Source organism: Tinamus guttatus, unplaced genomic scaffold (assembly GCF_059628265.1).
Source record: "Tinamus guttatus ecotype Peru unplaced genomic scaffold, ASM5962826v1 Tinamus_guttatus_pri_ptg000067l, whole genome shotgun sequence".
Taxonomy (NCBI): Eukaryota; Metazoa; Chordata; class Aves; order Tinamiformes; family Tinamidae; genus Tinamus; species Tinamus guttatus.
The window spans coordinates 1151849-1169568 of NW_028288601.1; the positions used below are offsets into that span (position 1 = coordinate 1151849).

The 17720-nt window shown below is 40.3% G+C and overlaps 1 protein-coding gene across 1 annotated transcript in view; it reads right to left on the reverse strand.

Moving 5' to 3' along the window:
• The window catches only part of RAPGEF5 (Rap guanine nucleotide exchange factor 5), a 152671-nt gene that overhangs the window by 86337 nt on the left and 48614 nt on the right, over window positions 1-17720 (reverse strand). The window contains exons 8-9 of the mRNA XM_088519690.1: window positions 6949-7025; window positions 1680-1805 (exon numbers count right to left, since the gene is read on the reverse strand). Of these exons, the coding sequence (XP_088375816.1) occupies window positions 1680-1805; window positions 6949-7025 (203 nt within the window). The remainder of the gene's footprint in view (window positions 1-1679; window positions 1806-6948; window positions 7026-17720) is intronic.

Sequence of the window (17720 nt, forward strand, 5' to 3'; positions counted from 1 at the left end):
AGGCCTGTGACAGCGAATTGATGTCGCTTCTGCAGGCCCAGGACCCATAGGGAGCCCGCGCGGCAGCGGCCCTTGCTGCAGTGTAGCCCTCAGAAGAGAGGGTGCCTGGAAGAGCCCATGCTCAGCAATGTCGTTTTGGATGGCCATTCCTCTGAAACCAGGACTGGACGTCTCTCCGGCACTAGGGCCTGGGCTACCCGGGCCACAGGTGCCGCAGTGGCTACATTGCTCCTCCTAAACTGAAGACATTTATCTCTTGAAAAAACACTGGCGATTGCCAAGAACTGCACTTTGCAAAGGGGAGATAAAGAAAAGCTGAGCGCTCTTTTCCATTTTTAGAGCTGCTTTGTGCCCTGTGTAGCTACAGAGCTGACACTGCATTACCCTTTGCAATGACCACTTGCAAGCAGCAAAAACACTCCTGCATTTTCGGAGTAAATCCCAGCATTCCCCCCTTGCGTACGCCCGTAGAATCTGTAATCCTCCTTCAAAATCCCAAAACACAATTAGAAACCTTTCCTGGCTAAAAATCTTCTTTACATAAGCTCCTAAACTTTTAATTGTGCTTTGCTGATACGGTTTAAAGATGTATGGAAATTCTGCCAGATGTCCATGGCTGGTGGATCAGCTGAGGAACAATTCAATCTCAGGGATTTGCGCCCGGCTAATTACTCTCCTCCCTTGTGTGTACCTACTGATACAATTACATACTTAACTACACAAGACTAGACCTTATATGCTGCTGAACAGAGCAGTGCAAAAGCTCTGAAATAAGATTTCATCTTCCGCTTTTTCTTTGTACAGCCCTATTTCAGTAGCAATGAGCCCGCAGATGAGCTGGAAACTAATTCTTTTCTAAAGCACTGATATTGTTCTATTGCCCAGTAAGTAGAAAATGAAGAAGATTTTATATATATAACACGACACAAGAGGACCAGGTGGGATTTTTGTTCTTTCTTCCAGTTATTGTTCTGGGAAGCTTTAGGTGAGTAGGAAAACAGAATGCAAATTTTTAACAGGAGACAAAATTAGGATGCACTGTGCTATAAGCACAAGAGTCATCTTTTAGTGCATTTTCAATCCGGTATTAACATTTCGATAAATGCTTCCAGAAGCAATAAATAGAATGCTGCTTTCCTCAAGGTAAGTTTTGGTTGAAAATACATTTTTCTAGAAGATGCTGAATTCCCTCTCCAGACCATTTTTTTAATCCACACTGAAAAGCTGCAGGCACTTTCTTGCAAATAAACCATCAGCAAAGTAATTTTCTTTAAGAAAAAAAAATAAAAGAAGTACTGTAAGCCCTCATATACTTTATACATTATTTAAATACATCTTTAAAAAGAGAAACATTTCATTATAATTGGTGGAGACAACAATTTTGTAGAAAATATGCAGAAATCATCTGCTATTTCATTTGTGCTATGTGATACTACTACTAACAGTAATTGACACTTAATGTCAACATAATGATTATTTAAATATGTTTAAAAATACTCAACTTAATACATTTCAGTGAAATGTAAATGACAAAACAGAACAACTACAGCTCCATGACTAATGTGTCCTGGATTTTGACCACTAGCTTTGCTATTTCAGTTTTCTGACCTAAATCTCCCTCCCCTACCAGAAGCAAAGGAAAAAAAAAAAAAAAAGAACCCAAACAAGAAATGTCTTACTTGTTCTGTCTTCTCCGGTTGTTTTCTATCAGCCTGCAAAAATTGACAGTTTTCTCTTGCCAGCTTCTGGACTAGCTCAATGCGTCCGATGTCATCTCTTTCCTGAAGCTTGCACAAAACTCCTGCCTTTAGGGTGGGAGAAAGAGCAAATAGATACTTAAATCCACAATCCCAGGACATGACACCACCACAAGTTTCAACCTTAAAAGAAACGCATCTGTTTCATCATATTTGCTGTAATTCTCTGCTGCTTGCTGACCACAAATAAATTGCTGCTTTCCCTGAAACAGCTCAAGAAGAGCTGAGGCACATTTGAATCTCCAAATGTATCTACTTTGGAAGAAAGAAGGCAGGGCTAACTAAATCAACTGCTACTGTGTGACTGACTGATACGCCTGTATTCTGTTTGTTCCTGTCAACCTATTTCCTGTTACATAAGAGAACAAGACCAAGAGGTTAAAAACTCATGGGAAAGTTAGCCGGGAACAGCCCTGGAAAAAAGAATGAAGTGCAACACAGTCACTCCTAAAAATAACACACCAAAACTCCCATTGCTCCAACGCCAACACTTTTTCACGTATGCCAGCAGTAAGAGGTAAAATAAAGTTTTGTCATGTTTATGTATTCTACAAATAAGAAGTGAACATCGTCCAATTCTATTTAGGAAAGAAAATGAGAATTGCTTTAAAACTGTTTTTTAAATATTTTTTAAAATGTTAGTGATGTTAGTGAGCTATTGAGAGCTAACAGGTCTAAAATATGTTAGAACATTTTTTATGACTAATATACTCCTGTTTTCAGTGTTTTGTTGTAACCTTTAACTCTGGTGTCTTACAAAATTTACATGTATGTAAAGACACATTCACGCTTGCACAGAGACATATCAGGTCCATCCCTCAGCATGTTAGCTAACAAGGGCTAAATTCCTCACTGCAAAATCCATGGATAATAACACTGTCCACAACTTTATCATGGATACAGCCTTTGCATAACCGAGACCTTGCTTGACAGGGCCTTTATTAGCCCAGGTGTTTCCTGATGGGAATGGCATCTGTCCTGGGAGGGCCAGGGATGTGGTATGGCTCTCTTATTGCCAAATTACTTGAAGGGCAATCTGCAAATGAACCTTCTTCCTCAATTCCTCCACCCTTTTCTTTCTTCCTGCTCATCCTGAGTTTTACTCAATTAGTAAAATCCCTCAAAACGGGTAAAAATTTAGGTAAAAACCCTAAAATCCATAAATCCTCTTGGGAGCCAGGACCAAAAAGCAGGGGTATCCTGAACATGAACCCCTCAAGTCAAGCAGGTTCTTGCACCAGCTTCAATTCCCTTCGGCTTTCAGCATCTCCTTCTACAACAGCTACAGGTTGCAGGGTGCCCATCCAGGTTATCCTACAGTCTGGTATTTTCTCCAAGAAAGTGGGAAGCTTCCCATTTCCTGCGCCTAGTTATCAACCTTCTCAGCTTTTCCGTATGCTGTATAAGAAACATAAACACTGGTTTAAAGGTTAGAAATCCATGATGAAATAAGGAATAGAAGCACCTAATTTGAAGATCCTTACATTTTCTATAAGATCAGTATTTTCCATCTCTAGGGTACGAATTTGTAAACCACAGTACCAGCATGCTGTTATCACCTGCAGACCAATCTTACTAAATTTATTTGGCAAGAACCTCTCAAAATCAAAAGTGAAAAGAGGTACTAAGTGAAAAAAATATATTTAACTTTACAACAGACATTAAAAAATGGCCAAATAAATTGTTTCCTGGAACTCGTATTTTTCTCCGGTAATTTACATAGGGAGTCTAGGAACTATCACGGACTCGGCTGCGGACAGATGTTTGCAATACTTGGATTGCTTGGGGACATCCGCAAGAGCCAAGTCTGCCTATTCCACGGCTCAGCGGTGCTGCTAGCAGAGCGCACAGCATCTGTGCTCTGTGATCCCCACGGGCTCCTCGGCTAAGGATATTCGAATTGCTGCGACCTGTTAGGTCTTGGGGACCATAATGATTTAGACCCCAAATCTTGTGAGGTTCTGCCTACTTTGGAAGCCCTTTTCACCTGCGTTGAACCTACTTCAGCAGAACCGAGTGAGAACAACTTCCTGGAAAAGATGTTTTTTCAAAAACACAACCTCACCATTACACTTTGCATTAGGAGGGAATGTATTATGGTTTTCTACATGGCTAAGCTCCCCAGGGAACAAAGAGCTCTAGACACAATCCCATTATCCCTGACACAAAAACTGTCTTCATTCAAATCAGCACTTATATGAGAGAATCTCATTGCCCTGTTTCAAACAATCACCAAGAAGAAATCTTGCTTTTTAAAATCCCCATTTCCCCAATCTTTTGCAGGGAACATTAAAAAAAAAAAAAAAAAGAAGTATTTTTGGGGCTTCTGGAAGATAGAAGGTCAACTAAAAACCTCCTGGGAAAGCTGGGCTATTATCAAGTTAAATGTACAGGCTTTTTAAAACTTGGCTCTGTGAATAAATAATGCACTTAAAATATTAAAGGCTAAATACCCTTTTTCAAAATTAAAACAAAAATATGAATTCTTCACATGTAATTCTGATTTCATCATTTATGCTGGCTTTCACATTTTACATCTTTCTGCCAAGTAATGTAAGAAACCATCCAGTTCAGCTAATTAATTAACTGCTGACAGCCCCTAAAAGCTGTTTGAGAAGATGTTGTTGGAGTTTCATATCACTGGTCATTTTCACTTGTCAGTATAAATTGAACTCTCAAGCAATGCCTTTAAAGCTCTTAAGAGAACAGGGAAAAACAAGCCTCCCTACTCGCAAGAGGCAATTGCGTTTATATGTTGCACTGGCACATATGGTCCAAAATCCTGCACATCCAAATGTTAGCGCCTACTGCTGCAACTCATGAATGCAGACAGATATGCAAGTACTAACTTATCTGAAGGCTAAAATTATAAAGCTGCATATTTTATCTGGTTTTAATTTAATGAATGGTTAAAGAATGTAGAAGTTTTATAGCAAGACTTTACTGCCATTCACAGAACAAAATTACAAAATTACAAAATTACATTAAAGATGTTTATGCAATATTCAAAACAGCATAAAAAGGATTAATGGGAAGAAAAGTAAATTAATTGATTTGTAAAAGCAAGAATGCTGACAACACAATTTCTGTTTCTGAACATCCATTTCTTAAATTCCCTCTGGAAAGGCCGTTACACTGATAAATTAATATGCTGGAAGTAACATGGAAGCGAAATAAGAGATGCCTAGGCAGACAGGACAGCATCTTATTTATGGTATGCTTCCTTTTAAACAGCTTTGCACTGATTCTTCTTTAGACTTCCACCTGTTTTGGCACGTAACATCACTATAAGTTAATACCCTGTCCAGCATTCAGAGCAGGCTCCAAACCCTCTCCATCTGCTAATAGGACAGCTCCTTTTTTTTACTGAACTTCTGCCTCCTTCTGTTTCTGCTGAAAACAATATAATTATTACAGGTTTCACCTTTGATCAACCAGAAGACTAAAAACCATATGTCACTGTCTAGAAAAATAATTTGCTTTACTCCAGTCACACGCACAGTCTCACTAAAGAAAAAAAAAAATCATTGACACACTTACTGCAAATTGTGTTCAGTGTTTGTAGGATGTCATCTTTACAGGACTGACAAACAAATTAGAGCAGCAGCCACTTTGATAATGCTTCTGCCCTCCTCGCAGTTGTACATTTGAACACTTGTTCACTGCCCATTTAATGACTGTTTAATTTTAAATAGGTTTCACATTATTCCAAGTTTTAGATGATGGTTTGTAGCCAAATAAAAGATGAGTGAATTAATATCCTGATGATAAAGTCTTACTTTTTATCTCTAATCTGCCTATATAATCTTCTTAGCTGATTGCTTATTAGTTTGAAGCACATGTATTATTGCCTTTATTTTTAGATTTTAATATAACTGTGAACAAACATTCTCAAAAAAATAATAACAGCTACGATAATCATGTAGAAGAAAGCAGATACTGAATGCAAAGAAGAAAACAGATTTTTTTTTTTTTGTAGTGACGTCAGGATTTCCCCTTGGGTCTGGAATGGACACTTAAGAGGATTGAATCTCTTCTCCACTGCAGTGAATCAGGAATTAAAACTAGATAACAACATTTTAATATATTAGGACTCCTTCTACACTTTGTTTTTCTTTTTTTAAAAAGATTTGTAACTACTTGGAATAATAATAATAATAATAATAATAATAATAATAATAATAATAATAATAATAAAAGAAAAAAGTAGAATAACAGGCCATTTCCAAACACGTTACTCAAGCATTACCGTGAAGGGAATGCTAGAAATACCGATTTACATCCATATGTTACCTCAAGTCTTCTCCCAGCATTCTCGGAGCTCCCTTGATTCCAGGTCTGCTAACAAAGCTGCCTACGGCTCCTGGTCAAGTCAGTCTACCCACAGAAATACACATGTACCTTGGCCGTATGGATTTGCTTGTACCCATTAGAACAGGCACATTCATATACACCAATGGAAACCCTGTTTTTCTCACATAATGCATTTTAGCTGTCAAGGTGTTAGAAGAGGAATCAGAGATAGGAACGCTAAGTTGTATGCATACAGAGAAGTAAAAAACAAAGACTGGGAGAAACCGATTTTTCAAAATGGCAATCAGCACCAATAAAATGAGCCATACATCTATATCTGCAGAGTTTCGGCACATAAATGAGTTGAAGATTAATCCAAAAAGATTCACAGAATCAAAATGGTAAGAAAATCCACAGTAAAATACTCAAGAAAGCTACATTTCTGCTCAGCTATATCTAAAAGCATGCTTTGGTTGCAAATGGGGGCAGACAGGAAAGGAAAGAAAAAAGTTGCTTGCACTCAAGTGACTGATAAGTATCCTCATTTCATAGCATGCCTACGTACAGTGATTAAGATTAAATCCAAATGTCACATGTCCTTGCCTCCTAAAACATATCACATCTGGTGTATGCTATGTGTACTATCTAGAAAGAACAGAGGTAGTTTAAGAATGCTGTCCAATTTCAGCATCATGGGCTTAATTCCCAGAATGATCATCAATTTAATTATGAATAGCCACAGAGGACGAGATCCAGTAGACTTTCTGCTTCCTATAAGCTCCCTACTGAGGACATTGAAGAAAATCCATTTCCCAATGCTGAAGAGCCATCGAGAGTAAAACCTTCAACTTGCAGATCTGAAAAAGTCTCTGATATGCTATTAATCTTAGACACTTACCTGAGTATCAGACGTATCCTTGAGCTCTTCTAGCCCTCCTATTTCTTGACTGCTGTTTTCTTCATTTTGATGAATTGCTTAAAGAAAGTGAGAACGTATTGTAAATAGGCAGCTTCAAATCATAAGAAAATGTAATGCAGGATGGCCCAGCCTAGATCAAGCAGGATTCCCATACAGGAAACATGGTTCCAGTTTTAACTTTTTAACTAACTCATTAAGTGTTTTCAGATAAAATCCTGTATATGTCATTTTCCCAGGCAGTAAAATGTTTGTAAAAATGTAAATAGTAGTAAATAAATGTACTAAATAGTTGTATTCCTACCACTAATTTATTCCTGATAAAATAGTAGAATTTAAGGAAATTCCAATCTTTTCCACTATAACAAGCCCTGACTTGATCACTCATACAGAAGGAAAGAGCAGAAATACCTCTACTTTCAGCATAAAATGGTGAAGGTCAGTTTGAACTAAGCAAAATAAGCAGATTTATCCCACACCTCAGCCTTGGAAAGTTGTGTGTAAGCAAAGCGATCTCAGTCTTAACAAAGAGCATCATTTTCCATAAAAATCATCTCCAGAAATAAATGCTGGCAGAATACAAGCTCTTGAAGGTTGCTTTGTACTGGTACAATAAGACAGACCAGTCACTTACTCAATTAACCCTGTTTAACACTAATTTTGGAGATTTGGCTCGAACACATTATCTCTGGAAGGGTCTACACCAGCATTATGAAATTACCTAACTAAAAGAAAAGGCCACTTCTGGAGGAACCCATCAGACTTCTGTATTCAGAAGAGCCACACGGAGAGCACAGGATTTCCCCCTCCTTTTGGCAGTGCCTGCCTGCTGCATTTTAAGGGGGGCAGTAAGTCCCTCAGGCCCCCCAAAACATGACACAGGAGAGGATGGGTATGCCAGACCTGATGAAAAGCCTGAGAAGCAACTTTCCTTACAACTATTCAAACCTTATTGGTCTTGTTACAGAATTATTTCAAATCATTAAATGATTTGAAGTGCAACTTGATCATCCACTTCCTGGCCACTGCAACATTTGAAGCTTAGGAGCCTGAGAAAAAGGATTTCGCTCGTGTTCACCTCCTCTTTCGTTCACCCCAGCATCCTCAGCAGGTCCTCAATCTGCATGCAAACTGTGCTTCAAGACAAATATCACCTGCCTTGCCTTCAAGCTGGGCAGCCCAGGATTTGACTATTGTACGGGTCAGGTTTCCATGTAGCAGGAGAAGGGCTGACCCATCCTCACCAGTGTTCTCCTCCAGCCTCAGCCTGATGCTCCACCTGTACACCCAGATTACTGTTGCCATGCTGTAGGTATCACTTGGGCCATGAGATCTGGCTTTGGGTATCTGCACATGTGCTCTGAGCCCATTGCAGATGTGACATAAAGTCAGCCTAAACTTCGGGCACTATCCAGGAAACTTTTAAGGAATGCTACTGTAAACTTTGCTTGAGCCCTTAAGTAATGCACAGAGATTTACTTGCTGCAGCATTTCTGCTGATATTGCTATGCCCTACAGAGAATAATTCTTCTTCCTGCCTCACCCTTGAAGGATGCAGCTATGCTATGAGAAAAAACAAAAAGTACAAATGTAATTATAAAAATTTTTGAAAAGTCAGTTTGTCAGTGCAGTTTTGTGAATGCGGTGTTGTGAATGCAGTCCCTGCATTCAGGGAACTTCTTAAATCCTTTATCATATGAGAACAGAGGTTTTGCATAAATCTTCACTATTGGGTTTGCTGGCCTCACTTTCCCAGACAGCCTCTGAAGTTCAAGGTGATGCTGAAAACACAAAGTCAATGTATAGTTACAACAGCAAGGGTTTATAATAAGGGTTAAATCAAAGCAGCATTTAAAGCTAGCGGCAAACCAAACACAACAGTGACATGAGAAAGTATAGCAACCCATCTCCAATCTAGCTAGCAAAAATACAGATTCGACAAAGCAGCAACTAGAGTCAAAACCTTTAAAGTTGCGTGTGGCCCCAAGTGCACTGCTGATCCAAGGCTGGGCTTTCCTTGGACAACCCCTCTCCCCCACCAAATCCAGCTCCAGAGACAGATGTGAAACAGCAGTGCTGCAATACCAGCAGGCAATAATGAATCCCATCTATCAGCTGTCTGAGCCACCAAAAAATGCTTGGGTTCGTGGCTGCGTTAAAGAGGCAGCAGAAGTGCAACATTTCTCCGACTCTCCATTTCCCCATTTCTCCTATAATCAATTTGCTCTTGCCACGGACGTCCAAAGCATCCCCTCAAATGCCAGCTATTAATCACGCTGCTTGGAGGCAGCACTCAGCAAGTGCAGGAGCAGGACCACAGGACCAGGCTCAAGTGCTTTACAAGGAGCCCACCAGCCTGTGCTAGGAGCCCTGGCAGGCAGGCACTTTGCAAAAAGCCATGCTGATGACCATTCCCAGCAACTCGGCATGGCCCCTGCTCCAGGGGGGCACTTTTCCAGCCCTGAACCCGCATCTGCAGCCGGAGGGGCGGCTGTGAGTTGGGGACCTTGGAGAAATGCAAGCGATGAGCAACAACCACCCAGGGAAGAAACATCTTTCACCCAGCACAAGGGAAAAGGGAAGCTGTCCACAGCCTGCCATGGTAGCAGGCAGCTCGGGTTTTGGAAAATGCTGGCAGGAGCAGTTTTAAAACCGAGGAGGAAACCACTCCAGTTCAGACTCAGCCTAAACGAATGTCTCAAGAAAAAGAAATTAAGAAGCTGCTTTTATTAGCAATTTAACAGTTCAACACTAAAAAAAAAAGCCCCCAAAGTTCATAATCCAAACCCAGCTGTCCTTGGCTTCAGTGTTGTTTAGACTGCACAAGGAATGCAGAAAAGAACCAGTAAATATTTTCTTAAAGGAAAAAGAAACAGAAAAGAAAATCCCAGACCTCACACTGATGTCCTCCCAGACCCCTTGGGGGAGAGAGAGCAGAAACAGCTTTCTCTTCACGAAATTTCCATCACAAGCACCTTCATTTCTACATCCTCTCTGTCTGTCTGTTCTCCAAACACAGAAGAACCAGCCACAACTTGAACCCTTTAACAACACCCGGGGAGCAATTCATAAGGAACCACACCATCAAATACATTTTTTTCATCGCAAGAATATATCCCCTTGAAGACTGAGGTGACCACATGAAGGAATAAAAGTCCTTAATTATATTTTCATGGTTTCTATATAAAACTAGTGAATATTTTGTCTATAAAAATAAAGAAATAATATTTTTTAGTATTCCTACGTAGTCCTGAAAATTATGTATATATACATTCTCACACATACCCTTAGGAAACAAACTACAGTTCGTATCCTGTATCACAGTGTGATTCCTAACAAAGGAACAACTTGCAAATATCTCCTTGAATTCTCACACTGGAAACTAATGTATGGCTGTGGCCTAGGTGCTGCCCTAGCAGCGTACTAAGCATACTTCTGTGCACGCATACTAAGTTCAGTCATAAAATATATGAACACAAGGTTAATCTCCCGCTTATTGTCAGTTGGCTATTTATTTTTTAATAAAAAGGCTTGATGTTGCAAATTCAACTGTAAGAAAACTAAACGGAAGTTCAGGATGGGATGGGAAAGCATTTCCCAGGCAAGCGTTGATTCTGGGACAGTTCCCTAGAATTGTAAAATGTACATAGAAAAACTTGTGAATTTTGGAGCTTGACCAAATACTTCATTTTCTGCCAGCAGAAACCCTGCTTTTCTCCTTGGGATAGAAATATTTCAGGATTTCTTACAAAGCCGCAACAGTAGTGAAAGGCAAAGCTGATTTACCCTGACCTACACAAATCTATTCAATGCTATGTTGGAGCCAGCATTGAGACCAAAGACAAAAATAAATATAAGTAAATTGCTTTTTTCTTTTTTTTTACTGCAGCATTTATTTTCCTTTGACCTACAAAAAAAGGTCACTATGAATGAAAGAAAGTGAAGACATAAAAAGCACATTAGCTTGCTAAAGAGCAACTCAAATGTGTCCATTTGCAAATTAGCTTGGGGAATTCAAGATGTTGATTTTTAATGGTCACTTAAGGATCATAAGGGCTATCATCTGATCTAATTTCCTCGCTCCCCTGTGGACCAGAGAGGGGATTTGCTGGAAGATTTTTCTAAAAAACTAATCTTGGAGTAGAGAAACCTTCTAGGAGGGAGACTGAGTATTTATATGCAAAGGGATTATCACTTTTTACAAGTAGAGTTTGTTTAATTTCTTTTGATCTTCGTTACAGGGAGAAGTAACTCATTTTAACCCTAATGGAATATGCACAATTCTATAATAAATAAATGTGTATAATAAGTGTACAATATGTACAATAAATGTGACTGTAACTGAGGTTGATCCAGCGTTTCCCTTATAACCTCTTCTCTGCCTGGTTCCTCCAGTCAAGGGCAGAATCACTGCAGAGTCGCAATTTAGGAATCAAGATATCATCAGTCTTTCTCAAGAAAGCGTTTTCTGTTTAGGGTTAAGATTTTTTTCCCGATGTATGCGACCAAATTTGGGGCAGGGACAGAAGAAAGCTCATTAAGCCAGCAGAGAAATAACGAAGTCACCTCCTTCTGCTTGCAGAGAACCCTGCCAAGCTAGGATGAGGCGGTTCAGGATTACTCACATGCCTCTGTGATACACGAGTCTGTGCATTCCCAAATGTGAAGGTGAATTAATTATGTCTGAGGAAAAAAACTTACCCTCGAAATGCAATGCACGTTGTTTTATTTTTAATACATTTTTTTTCTGTTCAAAATGGCAGAATCTCCTACGTAAGTGCCAGTGGAAGGGAGCTGGTAAGAGGCACCCATAAAGCGGCCCATGGAAGCGGCGGCCCGGCCGCCTTCCCAGCGGCTCTGCCTCATTGTGCGGCTGCCCCGGCTCTTCCTTCCACACAAACGCGGTTTCTCCTTCCTCCCTTCTGGCCGCAGAGATAACCTTCCCGCCACAAACCCCGGCGCTCGGCAGCCGGCCCCACCAGAACAATAACTCCCGCAGAGGTGTGAACTTCCTCCCTTTGGCTTAATAGGGTGTGAGCTTTGAAAGCTCATTATTTAAATGGCGAAGGGAGGACCGCTGTCTCCGTTAACCATTTTGGTGCCAAACAGCAGCCTCAAACACAGGCCAGGCCCCAAGGGCTGCTCTGGCCATCACAGAATAGAGAGCTCGAGCCAGCTCCTTATGTTGCACTGCGGTACTTCTCTGGGCAATGAGGATGTTCATTTATTATTTATTGAGTTTCTTCAACCTGCTCATGTCTTAGAATGGCAAACTCCTCCCGCTGCAAAATCTCAATCCTTTCACTACCACAAAATTAAAAAAAAAAACTTTTTTTTTTTTTTCATAGGCAGCAAGTGAAGGGCATCTGCACGTCCCATGGGAGGCTCCCAAGGGGCCACTGTGGACTAGAATTTGGCTTTATTTGTCAAGCCAACAGTCTCACGGCCTCTTCTCTGCTGGGTAGTTATAGACGCTTCTCTGCCCCCTCAATCCACCTGCACCAGTTGACTGGCACCAGCTCCAAGAAGGACAGAAGCTGTGAGCTTCCTTAAATGTCAATTTTTTCAAGAGAGGCACCTTTATTTTCTTCCTGCTTTACAAAACAAAGTTTCTGGGATGAAGCTTGTAAGAAGCAAACAACAGCAGAAGCTTTTCTCTCTCTCTCTCTCTCTCTCTAAATCGCATGCTTCTAAGCCAGTTTCATGATCTTTGAAAACTTTATTATTATTCTCCACAAAGGGGCTTGAGATACCCCTTGTTATTCTTTGTGGAGGTTATACAGTGAGCTCCACATAGGCTGGTTACTATGGCAGCTCTGAGATGTCTGACAGTGTTATAATATTTGCTGATGCCTATTAATTTATCAGAGTGGAAAAAAAATGAATGGCTCATATTGCTACTCCTGGGGAAACTGAACACCATATCCTCTAGCTTGTGCAAGGCAGTAAGGCTGAGCAACAAGGAGGAGGATGAGAAAAGATTAAATTCTTTACAAATGTCAGATATAGGGACCGTTCTAAGTCAGACCAGGTCTCCATTGCATACTTCTATATTTCTCCAGTGCTGTTTCCAAATAAGAGAGTAAAAACAAAATAACAAGTGCTGAACGCATCTGAACACATCCTGAAAAGCTGTATGCAAGAGACAGTGAGAATCCCAGAAATAAAACCCTCCAACTGAGAACTGGTTCCTTATTTACCATGAAATTGTAATCTTTTCCTAGAAATTACTGAAAAGAGACAGGTTTTTAAGCTCATCCTTAACATGCTTCCTTTTATTCACAACACAAAAATTGCCTCAGAGCTTCCTCATTCTTTCCCACTATTTCTGCATATATATATGCAAATTACTGTGCAGATTTCCCTTCACTGAGTACCCTACATATCTCTGAAACAGTTGGCAGGCCCTTGGGGGGGTGTTGCCCAGACAGCTGTGCAATCAGCTGAGTAAATCAGCTAATTAAAGAAACAAAGAAAATGCAAAAATTATTGAAGAGGGACTCCTGCTCGCAGCACTGTTGAGCACCTCTGCATCTAGGAGTGCGCAGCAAGCATGGGAGAGCATAGAGGTGCCTGTAAATTGGGCAACAAACTGTTCCACAAGTGACAATGGTGACAGTTTTCTCTCCAGCACTCGTATGGGTATTCTTGATTTTTATGCTCTGTGTTTTAAATCAATTCAATATCGACTCCAGCATTTTATTTTCTTTTAAAATGACAGGAGTATAAAATGCAATGTCGGTTTCACATTTGTCACGTAAAAAAAATGGTCATTAACTTTTGCTTGACCTTATGTGTAGAACTAATATTGAATTTGCACAGGGGGCACTCATTATGCCAGTCTTGCTTCCACACAGAAAAATAAGTTCCCAGGGGTCTTAGTGCTGGAAGCCATTTCTCAGATCTCAAATGGGAAACAGCACTCCTGAAAATTATGCAAAAACATTTCCTCTCATTGCAGAATTTATCAAAAGGAACAGATAACAGTATGGGTAGGAATCTGAAATCTAAACAGAGCAAAGCCAGTGTGCGAAGAAAGGAGGCTAACAGATGTGGACTTGGTCTTTCTGATCCACATATTGCTAAGGCACTGCTCCTTTCCACTGCATCTGGATGACCATAAGAAGGACAAACCTCACTTTAAATAACACCATAGCAAATTAAAGAATGAGTATTCTCATATTACGGGAAAACGGCTTCACTGGTCTTCTTTTCACATTCCTAGTGCAACTGTTATTGTTTGCCAAGTTGTGTTTGTTTTATTTATCTGGACTGAACCCTTTCATTTGAGTTTGAAGGTCAGAGTCCACATAAGACAGTGGGGCATTAAAAGAAAATCATTTGTAAAACCTCTCTGGATAAACAAGGTAGGCAAAATATGAAATCATGCAGTTTTTCATCAAGGAGGAAAAAGTGGTAAATCAGCTGCAAACAACATAGGATTATTACAGAAATGAAAGAGAGCAATATTCTTTGTAGCAATAATATCTTTTGCAGAAATGTATTCAATGGTTGAATAAAAAAAGCTTTGCCTTTCACCCATGCTTTTAAACATTAATTCTCACGTGCAAGGTATTTAAAAATTTAAAAAGTGAGCAGTAATGAATGCATCTCTAACAGTGTAGCCCGACAGCTACACACTGGAAGGGTGGAGAAGAGACCTTCACACAACGAGCAGGAGGGGAGAGCTGGGAACCGCTCAAACACGGAGGTACAAGTTGGTCATGAAAGGAAGGTGCCTGAGCAGGCTGCTGCAAAGCAAAACGCTGCTCTCTCTTCCACGGAAACAGCCTGCGGGCATGGCCAGGAAAGGAGCAGGAAACAGAGAGGACTCTGAATAAACATATTCTGCAAATTCTCTGTAAAGGCCTCCCCCCATTCACTGAAAACAGAATATCCATGTGGGAACTGATTTCTGCACAATTCCTGCCTTTTTGACCTCACTGCGTAATCAATTTTTATGTAGGTGAAAGACAAATCATCCATACAGTTATTTTGCATTGCTTGTTTCTGAGGTGCAAGTACCTTATAAATTGCACAGAAAGACCTATGCCAGAAGTTTCAAAATAACTGCAAATAGCAGACAGTGAACTGTGAAAATCTCTCATCAGAACTCCAAGAGAGAGCTCTCCAGAGCTCGTATTTTTCTTTCCAAGGCTTAGAATTCATCGTGATTTATGTAAACCACTGAATATACAAAGGCCACTGAGCACAATCACAGAGCCTGTACATCAGCGTTGTCCAGGGCACTTCTCACCAGCGGCGTTGCCCGCAGTGGACACACGACAGGCACAGAGCATCATTCCTCGCTGCTCCTCACTGCAGAAGCACAGAGCTCCATCCCCTGATGCTGGAAGCAGTCTGCTCACTCTTTTTGAAGTGCTGCAGGTGCACAGGAGAGCCTGATCCCAGGACTGGGCTAAGAATCTCCAAGGATGCCACAAGGCATTAGTCGCTAGGGGTGGGCTTTCAATAAAGAACAAAACACTAACAATGGTAAGTTAGAGAAGCCAATATGACTACCCCTCTTACTTCAAGGCATGAAAGCCTTACAACACAATGTGGCCTTTAAATTATTACTGGCTATATTTTTAGGTATAACTTTTATTTTGAACCACAATTTGGCAAAGCTTTTGAGAAAGAAAAAAAATATAACCTATCTCAAGGGCTACTTGTGATCCAGTGTTACTGAGACCTACCTCACACATAACACCCCTATGTCTTCGATTTGGGTGGCTATTTTTGCAGGATGAATGATGGTATTAACACTCATAAAAGAGCTCTGTCTTATTCCACACATTTCGGCAATCTTTGCTTTCAAGAACGTGATGCTTGGAGGAATTGGATGTTGTAATGAAATAAGGTCTTACCCATATCCAGTAAATCAACTCCCTGAAAAGAGATATAAAAGCCATACAAAGGCAGGCAGGTCTTACAGATGTCCACACTGTACATTAACCTCTGCTCAACTCCCAGGCTTTCTCAGTGTTTCCATAGGGGAAAATGCACACCTTTATGGCATACAAGTCACACTTTACTCTGCAAAGTGGAACGTGTCCTTTCAGGCCCTAAACGTTTTCAGTTGCTTAAGATAAGCAATAATAAGCTTATTCACACCAGAGGTACTGCACATCTACTTGCTTACAAGAGCTGTAAATTCAAAGCGTACTTAATGTGTTCCAGTTTTAAATAAAATACTGAATTTCTCCACTATCCAATAGTCTTTATTTGTACAGTTTGGACTAATTTCTTATAAACTCATTTTTGAAGTGTTGGTACAAATGTAATTCATAATGATTTCGATGCACTGCCTAACAACTGTTTTACAAGCAAATAAAACTGTTAGCACAGGGCCTTTATGTAGCAGCAAGCTTTTGCTAATTATTATGGAGAGAAGTTACAGGTAAGTCCTACAAATATCTGTGCTACTTGGGAAAATGGAAGGATGGATGGAGGACTAAGACTTTTTGGGCAGCATTAAGCTGTTTTATCGGTTTAGCCAACTCAACATCTTGCTATTCAGGTCAGGTGTATTAACACATCCCCCCAGCCTCTGAGCCACTGCAGCACATTTCAGCCCTAGAGACAGTTAAGCACGCTCAGCTTGCACAGTTATAAACTTTCACACCAGAGCAAGAGCAAGGAGAGCAGTTAGGGGTGTGCTCCTGGGGTCAGCAGCAGCTCCTGTGGAAACAGCAAGCTTTTAAACCTGCTCTGCTGTAAAGCACACAAATACACAAGATTTCAGTGATGCAAAGTCCACCTCAGATGGCCGAATATAAAGACATCTATGAAGATCTGATAACACAGCATAGCTGTAAGGAAAAATTAAGCAAAGTTCAATACTGATAAATGCAAAATAATGCACGTAAGATAAATCAGAACCAGCTATATGTAGGCAAGAACAAGTTCAAAATTATTGTTCAAAAAAGGTTTAGAGTAACTATAGATAATCTTCCAAAATATTAGCACAAAACTCAGCACAGATCAAAAGGATAAATAGTTTAAAACAGAGAGGAGGATTAGTAATTACTTGCAGCATTCTAAAACAGAAAACACAGAAAAATTTACTGGAAAATTACTGTCTAAACTGGAGTGCTTCCACATTTGAATACTGCATGGTCTCCCTGCTGCACCACCTCAAAAACACCAGTAGACCTAGGAGATGTGGCAAGGATGATGATTTTTAATGGGAGGGACTCTGTATTAGGAATGACTTGCACTTTAGCTCGGAAAAGAGACAACTCCCAGGGGTATGACAGAGATCTACAAAACCATGAATCTGGGTATTGATTATTCACTGTATTCTACAACACAAGACGTATCACCAAGCAGGGGGAGCAGCAGGGAATGTGTTTAAAACAGGCAAGAAAAATATGTCTTCACATAACACACATATAAGTTAGGAGCACAACCACACAATATGACAAAGAAATAAAAGTGGTTTCAAAAAGCAATTAGACAAATTAATGGAAGAAAGGTCCTGGCAGGGTGGACCTGGAAGAAAGGTCCACCCAACACAACAGTGTGCATACAGCAGAATCCCTCTACCCCACACTGGTGATAAGCTGAGTGTGTCCATCAAAAGGGTTGTTTGTACTTACTCTGTTTTTCTACTTAAAGCATCCAAAACTCATCATGCACAGAAGGGTAGGAGCTGGTGGACTTTTACCCTGACCTAGCCTGGCTGTTCTCATGTTTTTAACCGGGCTGACATTGCCTGGAGTGCATTAAAGTATAGTCACGCAATCAGC